Consider the following 13,564-nt stretch of genomic DNA (forward strand, 5'->3'; position numbering starts at 1 on the left):
TCTCGAAAAAAAACAGTTGTGAAAAATGGCATTTCAAAATATATACAGTGCCTGTCAAATTTGGACACACCTACTCAATCAAGTGAATAATAGTGAAGCCATCGAAACTATGTGCACAGTTGTCATCAAGGCAAAGGGTGGCGACTTCTGAGAACCTCAAATATAAAATATATTTTGGATTTGTTTAACACTTTTGTTGGCTTCTCTATGATTCCATGTGTTATTTCATGGTTTTGATGTCTTCACTATTTTTCTACAATGTAGAAAATAGTTTTAAAAAAATAAAGAAAAACAAAAAATATGCAGACCTCTAGACTAAAATGGTTTCGATTGTTTTCCCCCCTCATCAATCTACACACAATAACCCATAATGACGTCACAATATCCCACAATGACATCACAATATCCCACAATGACATCACAATACCCCATAATGACGAAGCAAAAACAGGGTTTTAGAAATTATTGCGATTTTTTGTTGTTGTTGAAATACCCAGTGGTAGAAAAAGTACCCAATTGTCATACTTGAGTAAAAGTAAAGATACCTTCATAGGAATTGTCATACTTGAGTATATGTAAGTATGTTTTTAAATATACTTAAGTGTCAAAAGAAAATGTAATTGATAAAATGTACTTAAGTATCAAAAGTACAAGTATAAATCATTTCAAATTTCTTATATTAAAGCAAACCAGACCACTACATTTTCTAGTAAAAAAAAAATGTATTTACGGATAGCCAGGGGCACGCTCCAACTGTCAAAGATAATTAACAAATGGAGCATGTGTTTTAGTGAGTATGCCAGATCAGAGGCAGTAGGGATGACCAGGGTTCTCTTGACAAGTGGGTGAATTAGACATTTTTTCCTGTCCTGCTAAGCCTTCAAAATGTAACGAGTACTGTTGGGTGACAGGGAAAATGTATGGAGTAATAAGTACATTATTTTCTTTAGGAATGTAGTGAAGTAAAAGTTTTCCAAAAGATTAATAGTGAAGTACAGATACCCAAGAAAACTACTTAAGATGAACGTTCAAGTACTTTTACTTAAGTACTTTACACCAAATGGAAAACCTCCTTCCTTAAGTATTCAGACCCTTTGCTATGAGACTTGAAATTGAGCTGGTGCATTACTGTTTCCACTTATCATCCCTGAGATGTTTCTACAACTTGATTGGTGTCCACCTGTGGTAAATTCAATTGCATTGGACATGATTTGGAAAGGCAGACACACCTCTCTATATAAGGTCCCACAGTTGACAGTACATGTCAGAGCAAAAACAAAGCCATGATGTCGAAGGAATTGTCCGTAGAGCTCCGAAACAGGATTGTGTCATGGCAAAGATCTGGGGAAGGGAACCAAAACATTTCTGCAGCATTGAAGGTCCCCAAGAACACAGTGGATTCCATCATTCTTAAATGGAAGAAGTTTGGCCAAACTGAGCAGAAGAGAAGGGCCTTGGTCAGGGAGGTGACCAGGAAAACCATCTCTGCAGCAATCAGGCCTTTATGGTAGAGTGGCCAGACGGAAGCCACTCCTCAGTAAAAGGCACATGACAGCCCATTTGGAGTTTGCCAAAAGGCACCTAAAGGACTCCCAGACCATGAGAAACAAGACTCTCTGGTCAGATGAAACCAAGATTGAACTCTTTGGCCTGAATGCCAAGCGTCACATCTGGAGGAAACCTGGCACCATCCCTACGGTGAAGCATGCTGGTGGCAGCATTATGCTATTGGGATGTTTTTCAGCGGCAGGGACTGGGAGACTAGTCAGGATCAAGGCAAAGATGAACAGAGCAAATCGCAGCGAGGTGTTTGATGAAAAGCGCTCTGCAGCAGGTTAGGACCTCAGACTGGGGCTAAGTTTCACCGGAACTGGGAGACTAGTCAGGATCGAGGGTAAGATGAACAGAGCAAAAGTAAAGAGATCATTGACGAAAACCTGCTCCAGAGCACTCAGGACATCAGACTGGTGTGAAGGTTCACCTTCCAACAGGACAACGACCCTAAGCACACAGCCAAGACAAGGCAGGAGTGGCTTCAGCACAAGTCTCTGAGTGGCCCAGCCAGAGTCTGGACTTGAACCTGATCGAACATCTCTGGAGAGACCTGAAAATATCTGTGCAGCGACGCTCCACATCCAACCTGACAGAGCTTGAGAGGATCTGCAGAGAAGAATGGGAGAAACTCCCCAAATACAGGTGTGCCAAGCTTGTAGCGTCATACCCAAGAAAACAAGACTGTAATTGCTGCCAAAGGTGCATCAACAAAGTACCGAGTAAAGGGTCTGAATACTTATTGTAAATGTGGTATTTCAGGTGAATTTTTTTAGACAATTGCAAAAATATATTAAATTGTTTTTGCTTTGTCATTATGGGGTATTGTGTATATATAGATTGATGAGATTTCAAAAATTATTTTTTTCATCCATTTTAGAATAATAATAGAATAACGTAACAAAATGTGGGAAAAGTCCAGAGGTCTGGATACTTTCCGAATGTCATGTCTAGTTTGATAAATATTGTGGTCATTAAAAAAAAATGACAAGGTTTCACCAAGACAGTTTCTATCTTAGGGGCAACCCCATCCATACATACACATCTCTTAGGGTTGGGGTCAATTCCATTTCAATTCCAGGCAATTACAAAAGTAAACCAAATTGCAATTCCACATTGAAAAGCATTGAAGAGAATTGGAATGGTACTTCCCGAATTGAACCCAATCCTGATGTCTCTAATTTACCTGATAAGCTTCAGCTCATGGGCAGCTTTCAGGATGATCTCATGTTGTCGTTGTGACAGAGCCAGTATGCCCGGTCCAGTGCCCTGTGAGGCTGGTTCCTGAGAACTGTCTGGTCCAGTAGTGGGAGGAGCAAGGGCCTGGGAAGGGGTGGGTGGAGGGATACCTAGATCTGATCTAGGTGGCTCGGCTCGTCCGTCGTAGTGGGGCCTATGCTCCTCAAAATCTGAGGGGTAGTTTCTCTCCGGAAGGGGTGGTCTTGATCTCTCCCACTCTGGAGGTGGCAAGTAGGGGGGTTCATCGTGCCTGTAAGGAGGGTCGTCCGGGTAGTCGCGGCTTTGTAGCTTGCCTCCTCTTCCATGCTCTTCTCCCTCGTAGGCGTATGGAGGACGGTCTCTGTCTCCCTCGTAGGCGTATGGAGGACGGTCTTGGTCCCTCTCACCAGTCCATTTGTCCTCTCTGAAGCGGTCTGGGGGAGGGTAGGGATGGTAGTCTCTCTCTGGTAGTGGTCCTCCTCTCTCCCTGTTCCACTCCCCACCACGAGGAGGCTCATGGGCATAATACTCCCCCTCACGGCCGTAACCATGTGGTGGGCGCTTCGGCCAATCACGTGGTGGCAGCGGTCTTCCATACCCGTCATCATCAGGACCACCAAACTCCTCCCCGTACCCGTCGTGGGGGTACCCCTCCATCTCCTCGTGTGGCTGCTGCATCATGCCCCGGGCCCTGCCCATTGGGGCTCCCCGAGGGCCCATCGGACGCCTCCTTATCCCCCCTCGCTCCATCATCATCTCAAGGGGAGGCGGACCTCTTGGCCCGACTCTGCCGTGGTTGGGGGGTCGTCCTGGGCCCGGGGTCCAGCCAAGGTCCCTATCCGTGTCGTGATATGGAGGATGATCACCAGGCCCCATCAGATCTCTGTCCATCATCTCTCTAGGTGGAGGAGGTCGCCCCCTCATGTCTCGCTCCATCATATCGTGGTGCATGGGCGGCCCTCTGGGGTTGTAGTCTCGATGCAGCGGGGGTCCCAGAGGGTCCATGTCATCGTGAGGCCCCATGGGGGATCCTAGAGGGTCATGGGGGTCCATGGCTCCGCGAGGAGGAGGAAGGGGGCGTCTGGGACCCCCCTGGTGCATGAAGCCGGGTCGGCCGCGTGGAGGGCGACCACGCCCAGGATGGAAGGGGGCTCGGGGGCCTCCTCTCATGCCATGAGGAGGGGGCCTCCGGTCCATCCAGTAGGGATCTCCTTCCTCTCCCCAGTACTCTGGAGGTGGGGGGTCTGCTTCCTCCCAGTGGTGCCCGTCTAGAGGCTCTCCTCTCCCCATAGGGGGACCTCCTCTCCCTGGTTCTTCGTAGTAGTCCTCTGGAGGATAGTAGTGCTCTTCAGGGACCCACATCTCCTCTTCAGGCAGAGGAGGACCTCCAGGTTTCTCCAGTGAAGGGTCCTGCTGCCAGTCCTCCCCTGGTCCTCCATGTTGTGATCTCATCTCTTCATGTGGAGGTCTGTAGTCATAAGGAACCCCCTCCATGTCGTCCTCCGTCCTCCCAACTCCCAGAGCGATAGTGTTGGGACTGAAGCCTGGGATACCGGGGTGTTGTCCTCCACGTCCCCTCAGACCACCCCTTCCTCCTCGTCCCCTAACTCCATCTAACTCCCCTCGTCCTCTACCTCCCCTCATCCCTCCATCAAACTCCCCTCGTCCTCTACCCCCCCTCATCCCTCCATCCGCCTCCCCTCGTCCTCTACCCCCCCTCATCCCCCCATCTGCCTCCCCCCGTCCTCTACCCCCCCTCATCCCTCCATCAAACTCCCCTCGTCCTCTACCTCCCCTCATCCCTCCATCCGCCTCCCCTCGTCCTCTACCTCCCCTCATCCCTCCACCCGCCTCCCCTCGTCCTCTACCTCCCCTCATCCCTCCATCCGCCTCCCCTCGTCCTCTACCTCCCCTCATCCCTCCATCCGCCTCCCCTCTTCCTCTGACAGGCCCTAGCGGCTGGCCACGTCCCATGGGCCCCGGAGGACCAGGAGGTTGGTTGGTCATTGGGTCTGTCTTCGAATGCTCCGGTCCCTGAGGCCTGTTGTTGTCATTGACATTATTCTTCAATGGCCCATCCGGTCCACCTGGTTTGAAAGCGGTCTTAGCGGGGGAAGCGGTTTTCGGGGACACAGAGGTGTCGGTGGACCCTTGGGGCTTGGTACCGGCAGGACCAGTAGGGCTCACCTTCTCCATGTTGCCGGTGGATCCCTTACTAGCAGCAGCAGCAGCAGCGTCAGCTTCTGCCTTCGTCTGAGGGATGGGGTCATTTTGGACGAAGAAGCCATCCAGTGCGTCCACCACGTCCTCTGACATATCCTCCGGTTCTGCTCCTGGTTTCGCTGGCCCGGTAGGTTTATTACCAGGAGGCTTGGAGCCCGCTGGCGTCTCGCACTGTGGAGGTTGTGTGTCTTTACTAGTGTCTGGTTTAGGCTGTGGGCCTATATGGGGAACTGGGGGACCAGGTGGTCTTTCAAAGCAGCCAGGGGGGTTTTGTCTCGGGGGGGGCTGGTCGAACCGGGACCCCTGCTGCCCAAAGCGAGGCCCTGGTCCTCTTGGGCCAGGCTGGTCAAACCTCTGGCGCTGCTCGTTGAACCTGGGGCCTGGTTGAGCATTAAACCTCTGCTGTTGACCGGATTGCTGCTGCTGGTCAAACAGCGGGCCGTTCCCTCTCGGACCATCAAACCTTAAAAAGAAAATCACATGAATGTCTGTCAACAGTCTGTTTTTGGAAATTGCAACTTTGTGTTTTTTTATTTTTTATAACTATTGTCCAAAGCCACAATTATTTAAATTTATTATTTTAACCTCCATATCGTCATGTTCAGGTACAAACAACATCTCTCTGGTCAAGAGGTTAGCCCCCAAGTGAAACACAATCACACCGTTTCAATGTCATTATGCCATGAGTACACAAGTTACCTTGGTCCTCTGGGGCTTTGGTAGTGTGGAGGCTGTCCTGGTGGTGGAACTGGTGATCTGGCCGCCCCTCTCCCTCCTGGGCCCGCCCCTCTCCCTCCTGGGCCCGCCCCTCTCCCTCCTGGGCCCGCCCCTCTCCCTCCTGGGCCCGCCCCTCTCCCTCCTGGGCCCGCCCCTCTCCCTGGAGGTCCAGACAGGTTGTACTGCTCTGCCTGAGGCCCTTGGTGTGGTTCTCCTGTGGGGGTTCCCATGCGTTGGGTGTTTGAGGGGCCTTGCTGTCCTGGTCGAGGGCCCTGCAACATGGATCCAGATCCAGACGAGGGCTGGCTACCTGGCTGGGACGGCACGGACGGGCTCACCATGTGACCTTGTTGAATCTGCGAGTCCGGTCCAGATTGTGGGTACTGACCATATTGGTTGTACTGGTCCCCGTACCCTCCACTACCATACCGGTCACTACTACCGTATGGATCAGCGCCATACTGTCCACCGCCATCGCTGCCGACGCTACCGCCACCTCCGTACTGTTGCTGCGTGGCTCGCAGGGTGGTGACCCTCTCCTGCAACGAATCAATCAAATATATGACAACCCCTATTTTCACATCAGCAGCGCTTTTACATGAAGCTGCCTGGGGGTTTACTCATTAACGTAAAACCCCTCGGGAACTCTGCAGATAGAAATGCAACGACGACAGCTGAATCTAGTCCCTCATTGTATGTGACAGACGAACATATCTAAAAAACAAAGTCCTGTAACATTACATCCTACTGAACAGACCCCAGAGGGCCCCTCCTCTTCAGGCTGTACTGTGCCTGTACCTGTAGGTGTGCTGAGATGGAGTTTGTCTGGCTGTACCTGTAGGTGTGCAGTTTGTCTGGTTGTACTGTACCTGTAGGTGGGCAGTTTGTCTGGTTGTACTGTACCTGTACCTGTGCTGAGGTGGAGTTTGTCTGGTTGTACTGTACCTGTAGGTGTGCTGAGGTGGAGTTTGTCTGGTTGTACCTGTACCTGTAGGTGTGCTGAGGTGGAGTTTGTCTGGTTGTACCTGTACCTGTAGGTGTGCTGAGGTGGAGTTTGTCTGGTTGTACCTGTACCTGTAGGTGTGCTGAGGTGGAGTTTGTCTGGTTGTACCTGTACCTGTAGGTGTGCAGTTTGTCTGGTTGTACCTGTACCTGTAGGTGTGCAGTTTGTCTGGTTGTACCTGTACCTGTAGGTGGGCAGTTTGTCTGGTTGTACTGTACCTGTAGGTGTGCAGTTTGTCTGGTTGTACCTGTACCTGTAGGTGTGCAGTTTGTCTGGTTGTACCTGTACCTGTAGGTGTGCAGTTTGTCTGGTTGTACTGTACCTGTAGGTGTGCAGTTTGTCTGGTTGTACTGTACCTGTAGGTGTGCAGTTTGTCTGGTTGTACTGTACCTGTAGGTGTGCAGTTTGTCTGGTTGTACTGTACCTGTAGGTGTGCCGAGGTGGAGTTCATCTGTTCCTGCCACTGTCTCCACTGTAACTCGTAGTCCTGTAGCTGGTCTTTATGTGGGTAGGACTGGAACTGCTCTTGCCACTGGCTGAAGGTACGGCCCCAGTCTCCAAACACCGGGCCAAACTGCTTCTGCTGCGTCTCATAGTGACTCAGCTGCATGGCCATAGACATCGTCTACACAGGCGGAAATAAGAAAAACTGGTATTGGACAAAAATAAATGTTTTAAAAAAGTGGAAATTTAAGCTGCGTGTCCCCATGGCATCGTCTACGGAGGAGGACATTGAGGAGAATAGAACAGGCTTCGTTTTTCAAAATGAAACTATAAAATGCCCTGACAGCAAAGAGACAACACACACTTTGCGGGGAGCAAAGAATGTTCTTTCTATGCTCACTCCAAAATGTTATTTTATTTTATCAATGCAAGATGCTGTGCAAATAAAGTCGACTGCTATTAGCATTACACTAGCATTACACGAGCATTACACGAGCATTACACTAGCATTACACTAGCATTACACTAGCATTACACTAGCATTACACTAGCATTACACTAGCATTACACTAGCATTACACTAGCATTACACTAGCATTACACCAGCATTACACCAGCATTACACCAGCATTACACTAGCATTACACTAGCATTACACCAGCATTACACCAGCATTACACTAGCATTACACTAGCATTACACCAGCATTACACCAGCATTACACCAGCATTACACCAGCATTACACTAGCATTACACCAGCATTACACCAGCATTACACCAGCATTACACCAGCATTACACCAGCTGAACAGACCACCTTGTATACAGCTGTTAGATTCAGTAGTAGTCTTAGGTCCAGTAAGACCTAGTTATCCTAGTTAGACATAGTTAGTCATATTTAGTCAGTTAGACAGTGTCCTAGTTAGACAGTGTCCTAGTTAGACAGTGTCCTAGTTAGACAGTGTCCTAGTTAGACAGTGTCCTAGTTAGACATAGTTAGACAGTGTCCTAGTTAGACAGTGTCCCCGTTAGACATAGACAGCGTCCCCGTTAGACATAGTTAGACAGTGTCCTAGTTAGACATAGTTAGACAGTGTCCCAGTTAGACAGTGTCCTAGTTAGACATAGTTAAACAGTGTCCTAGTTAGTCATAGTTAGACAGTGTCCCGGTTAGACAGTGTCCCGGTTAGACAGTGTCCCGGTTAGACAGTGTCCCGGTTAGACAGTGTCCCAGTTAGACAGTGTCCCAGTTAGACAGTGTCCCAGTTAGACAGTGTCCCAGTTAGACATAGTTAGACAGTGTCCCGGTTAGACAGTGTCCTAGTTAGACATAGTTAGACAGTGTCCCGGTTAGACAGTGTCCCAGTTAGACATAGTTAGACAGTGTCCCAGTTAGACAGTGTCCCAGTTAGACAGTGTCCCAGTTAGACAGTGTCCCAGTTAGACAGTGTCCTAGTTAGACATAGTTAGACAGTGTCCCGGTTAGACAGTGTCCCAGTTAGACAGTGTCCCAGTTAGACAGTGTCCCAGTTAGACAGTGTCCCAGTTAGACAGTGTCCCAGTTAGACAGTGTCCCAGTTAGACAGTGTCCCAGTTAGACAGTGTCCCAGTTAGACAGTGTCCCAGTTAGACAGTGTCCCAGTTAGACAGTGTCCCAGTTAGACAGTGTCCCAGTTAGACAGTGTCCCAGTTAGACAGAGTTAGACAGTGTCCCAGTTAGACAGTGTTCCAGTTAGACAGTGTTCCAGTTAGACAGTGTCCCAGTTAGACATAGTTAGACAGTGTCCTAGTTAGACATAGTTAGACATAGTTAGACAGTGTCCCAGTTAGACAGTGTCCCAGTTAGACAGTGTCCCAGTTAGACAGTGTCCCAGTTAGACATAGTTAGACAGTGTCCTGGTTAGACAGTGTCCCAGTTAGACATAGTTAGACAGTGTCCCAGTTAGACAGTGTCCCAGTTAGACAGTGTCCCAGTTAGACAGTGTCCCAGTTAGACAGTGTCCCAGTTAGACAGTGTCCTGGTTAGACAGTGTCCCAGTTAGACAGTGTCCCAGTTAGACAGTGTCCCAGTTAGACATAGTTAGACAGTGTCCTAGTTAGACAGTGTCCCAGTTAGACAGTGTCCCAGTTAGACATAGTTAGACAGTGTCCTAGTTAGACAGTGTCCCAGTTAGACATAGTTAGACAGTGTCCTGGTTAGACAGTGTCCCAGTTAGACAGTGTCCCAGTTAGACAGTGTCCCAGTTAGACAGTGTCCCAGTTAGACAGTGTCCCAGTTAGACAGTGTCCCAGTTAGACATAGTTAGACAGTGTCCCAGTTAGACAGTGTCCCAGTTAGACATAGTTAGACAGTGTCCTGGTTAGACAGTGTCCCAGTTAGACATAGTTAGACAGTGTCCTGGTTAGACAGTGTCCCAATTTAGACATAGTTAGACAGTGTCCCAGTTAGATAGTGTCCCAGTTAGACAGTGTCCCAGTTAGACAGTGTCCCAGTTAGACATAGTTAGACAGTGTCCCAGTTAGACAGTGTCCCAGTTAGACAGTGTCCCAGTTAGACATAGTTAGACAGTGTCCCAGTTAGACATAGTTAGACAGTGTCCCAGTTAGACAGTGTCCCAGTTAGACAGTGTCCCAGTTAGACAGTGTCCCAGTTAGACATAGTTAGACAGTGTCCCAGTTAGACAGTGTCCCAGTTAGACATAGTTAGACAGTGTCCTGGTTAGACAGTGTCCCAGTTAGACATAGTTAGACATAGTTAGACAGTGTCCTGGTTAGACATAGTTAGACAGTGTCCTGGTTAGACATAGTTAGACATAGTTAGACAGTGTCCTGGTTAGACATAGTTAGACAGTGTCCCAGTTAGACATAGTTAGACAGTGTCCTGGTTAGACAGTGTCCTAGGCCTAGTTAGAAAGGATGCAAATAATATTGTGTCAGTAGATCCTTACTTACCTCTAGATGTGCAGGTTGTTGGATACACTGCTGGTACTGGTTGAGGATGACCTGTAGCTGAGCATGGTGCCGCATCAGGGCTTGGTACTGGTAGCCCGCTCTCTGCTGCTGGGCCTGCTGCCACTGGGCCGCTGCACTCTGGAGCTGCTTCATCCGGGCCGCCTCTGCTGGGTCCTGGGCTGGGGGTGCAGGCTGCAGGTGGAGAGGAGTGTATCTTTGTAGTAAAGTTAACCCAAACTAACTAAGTAAGGAAACCTTGGAGGAGTTAAGGGCTCCACAAAGTCTACGCAAACAGAGCAACGGATCATCATAATACGATCCGTTCCAAATATTCATCTGCACAAAAGTACGTAGAACTACGCAGAGAGCGACGAAGATGAAGCTTTGACGCTACGTTAACGTAGAGTCCTTCAGCCTTGTCCACGCTACGTTAACGTAGAGTCCTTCAGCCCTGTCCACGCTACGTTAACGTAGAGTCCTTCAGCCTCGTCCACGCTACGTTAACGTAGAGTCCTTCAGCCCTGTCCACGTTACGTTAACGTAGAGTCCTTTCAGCCTCGTCCACGCTACGTTAACGTAGAGTCCTTCAGCCCTGTCCACGCTACGTTAACGTAGAGTCCTTCAGCCCTGTCCACGTTACGTTAACGTAGAGTCCTTCAGCCTTGTCCACGCTACGTTAACGTAGAGTCCTTCAGCCCTGTCCACGCTACGTTAACGTAGAGTCCTTCAGCCCTGTCCACGTTACGTTAACGTAGAGTCCTTCAGCCTCGTCCACGCTACGTTAACGTAGAGTCCTTCAGCCTCGTCCACGCTACGTTAACGTAGAGTCCTTCAGCCTTGTCCACGCTACGTTAACGTAGAGTCCTTCAGCCTCGTCCACGCTACGTTAACGTAGAGTCCTTCAGCCTCGTCCACGTTACGTTAACGTAGAGTCCTTCAGCCTCGTCCACGCTACGTTAACGTAGAGTCCTTCAGCCTCGTCCACGCTACGTTAACGTAGAGTCCTTCAGCCTCGTCCACGCTACGTTAACGTAGAGTCCTTCAGCCTCGTCCACGCTACGTTAACGTAGAGTCCTTCAGCCTTGTCCACGCTACGTTAACGTAGAGTCCTTCAGCCTTGTCCACGCCACACAGGGGCGAGAGCCTCTCTCTTTGTTTCTGTAGCGTGAGGAAGCTTAAATAACATTCCCATTCAATTATTTGTATTTTTTTTTCCCTGTGACATTGGTAAAAAGATACGTGAATACCTACCATATCACTGAATCGTTACCACACAGTCCGATTACATTCTGAAGATATTGAATTTCAAAACATATCAGACTCTCGGGAGACGATTGTGTGGAGAAGATTGTGTGGAGAAGATTGTGTGGAGAAGATTGTGTGGAGAAGATTGCATTTGTCAGCAGTATCGTCTGTTATAAATGGGATATGTCTCACAGACCAATATATTCACGTACAAATCTAATCTCAGACATGTTAAACGGTCAGGTTTCTCCTTACCGTTTTGTCCTCAGGTGGAGGTGGTGGCGGGGGCTCCTCTTTGGGTGGGGGTGGTGGAGGGGCGCTCTTAGGGGGTTCCGATGGAGGGGGAGGCGCGGCTGCCGGGTGGGGCCGGGGCGTTGGGCCATCACCCTGGCCCTGTTTGGCCTTCTCAGCTTTCAGCCTCTGCAGATTCTGGAGATGCTGCTTGTACCAATACTGCTGCTGCTCCTGGATGACAACAACAAACATCATATCAACATGACAATATTAGACACGCTGGTTAGGACGTGCAGCCCCCTTTCCCTTCCTGCTTGTTTTAAATATGATGGAATAAACATAGCTACTATTGTGTTATAGTTAAAACCCTGCTCTGAGAGATGATGGGAGGAAATGATAAGCAGACTTATCTCATGCAAGAAGATGGGTGATGAGAAGATCACAATACATTTAGAAACTAACAACACTACTAGCATGGTCCCAGATCTGTTTGTGCTGTTTTGCAGACTCCTACGGTCAATGATAAATCATAGGAGCTTGCTATATACAACATAAACACATCTGGGGTCAGACTATGACAATAGCACGCAGAAACAACGACTTCCCGATGCAATATGAGTAAATTACAAATCATATAAGTTACATTCTCGTCATTCCTGAGATGAAGTACGGGTACGTTTGCATGCCGTCGGGGAAAGGAGACCTTCTGCAGCAATGTGAAATACACATTCAAGATATTACCTGCAACGACATTGACGTAAAATCGGGCTTTTCCTCCTCCGACCCAGAGGAATGTGCCTGGTCTTTCGAGGCCAAAGATTCTTTCTTGTTTACCTCTTTTGTCGCTGGAGTACCATTGTTCTGAGTGGGCACCGGAAGGGTCGAATCTGGTGGGGGAGGCTGGGCCTCCTTGGACTGCGGGGACTGTGGCGGTAGCGGCGGCTGCTGTGGTCCGGGCGGACCGGCTTGCATGGTCTGATACTCATCTTGATAAGGGGAAGGGGCACCGGCCCCCGTTGAACCATACCCATATCCCGAACTGCCTTGCCACGATTCGGCCGCAGTACCACCGCCGCCATAGGGGGTTGCATCTGCGTTCCTGTCGTGGTGCAGCACGGATTGGAGCTGTTTTTGGTGGAGCTGTTGCAGCTGCTGCATCTGCTGGAGATGCTGCTCCCGCAGGCTGTTGAAAGTGGAACCGGGTGCCGCTGCGGGCGTAGCTGCTCCATAACTCCCGAATCCACCTGCGAAGCCTTCGCCTTGAGGAGACGGCGCGCCGAAGTTCTGCTGCGAAGGTGGTTGATGGCCACCGCCGTAGTTAGTACCCCAAGGATACATGCTTGGGAACAGTGGGCTTGTGTGGGCCTTTGTGCTCACATAAAACCGGCGCAGTGAAAAATACAAGGTAATGCGACGCTACCCTCGATATAGAGGTACGTTTTCACGCGCGTTACAAACCGTAAACAAACGCTGATTATTGATCGCGTTTATTGTATCAGTAAATGTTAACAAATTAAAGAAAATGCGTTGTTCGCCTTGGTTTTCGGGTTCCGTATCCTTTAGCTAGAAAGCTAACTAGCTGGTTGTGGAGGGAGACGTGGGAAACGTACACGCCGATTGGTTGGTATGACGGATGTACGTCATGAATACATCGTTTCCGGATCATCCAAATTGTTGTTATTTTTCCATTCCACAAGAGGGTGACATTTCTACATAAACACACAGACCTCATATGCCACAATCAGATTTCAGGAGTCCAAAACAACATGACGAGAAAATGTTTTTTTTTTGGAACCAATCAAATAGATTATTGGGTCAAACAGTAAATTATTGGGTCAAAACAAAATAGTGTTGATCAGATAATTGCGCTTTGATGGTCTGAGAGATGGCTTACAAAAAAACCTGTGTGTGTTTGCAGCCTTTGTTGAATACCTTTAAAATAGGTATATTTCTAATGATCTCCATCACAAAAGTCTG

At 49.0% G+C, this 13,564-nt stretch overlaps 1 protein-coding gene across 4 annotated transcripts in view; it reads right to left on the reverse strand.

Annotated features, from left to right (window-relative positions):
* The window catches only part of ylpm1 (YLP motif containing 1), a 70,136-nt gene extending 56,955 nt beyond the window's left edge, over positions 1 to 13,181 (reverse strand). For 3 of the 4 annotated variants that reach the window (XM_064991713.1, XM_064991714.1, XM_064991712.1), the window contains exons 1-6: positions 12,329 to 13,181; positions 11,609 to 11,818; positions 10,109 to 10,300; positions 7,137 to 7,337; positions 5,692 to 6,248; positions 2,738 to 5,455 (exon numbers count right to left, since the gene is read on the reverse strand). In XM_064991713.1, the coding sequence (XP_064847785.1) occupies positions 2,738 to 5,455; positions 5,692 to 6,248; positions 7,137 to 7,337; positions 10,109 to 10,300; positions 11,609 to 11,818; positions 12,329 to 12,925 (4,475 nt within the window). In that variant the 5' untranslated portion in view covers positions 12,926 to 13,181. The remainder of the gene's footprint in view (positions 1 to 2,737; positions 5,456 to 5,691; positions 6,249 to 7,136; positions 7,338 to 10,108; positions 10,301 to 11,608; positions 11,819 to 12,328) is intronic. The other variant, XM_064991716.1, reaches the window with a different exon arrangement.
* Between the last annotated feature and the right edge of the window lie 383 nt (positions 13,182 to 13,564).

This window comes from Oncorhynchus masou, chromosome 16 (genome assembly GCF_036934945.1).
Source record: "Oncorhynchus masou masou isolate Uvic2021 chromosome 16, UVic_Omas_1.1, whole genome shotgun sequence".
Lineage (NCBI taxonomy): Eukaryota > Metazoa > Chordata > Actinopteri > Salmoniformes > Salmonidae > Oncorhynchus > Oncorhynchus masou.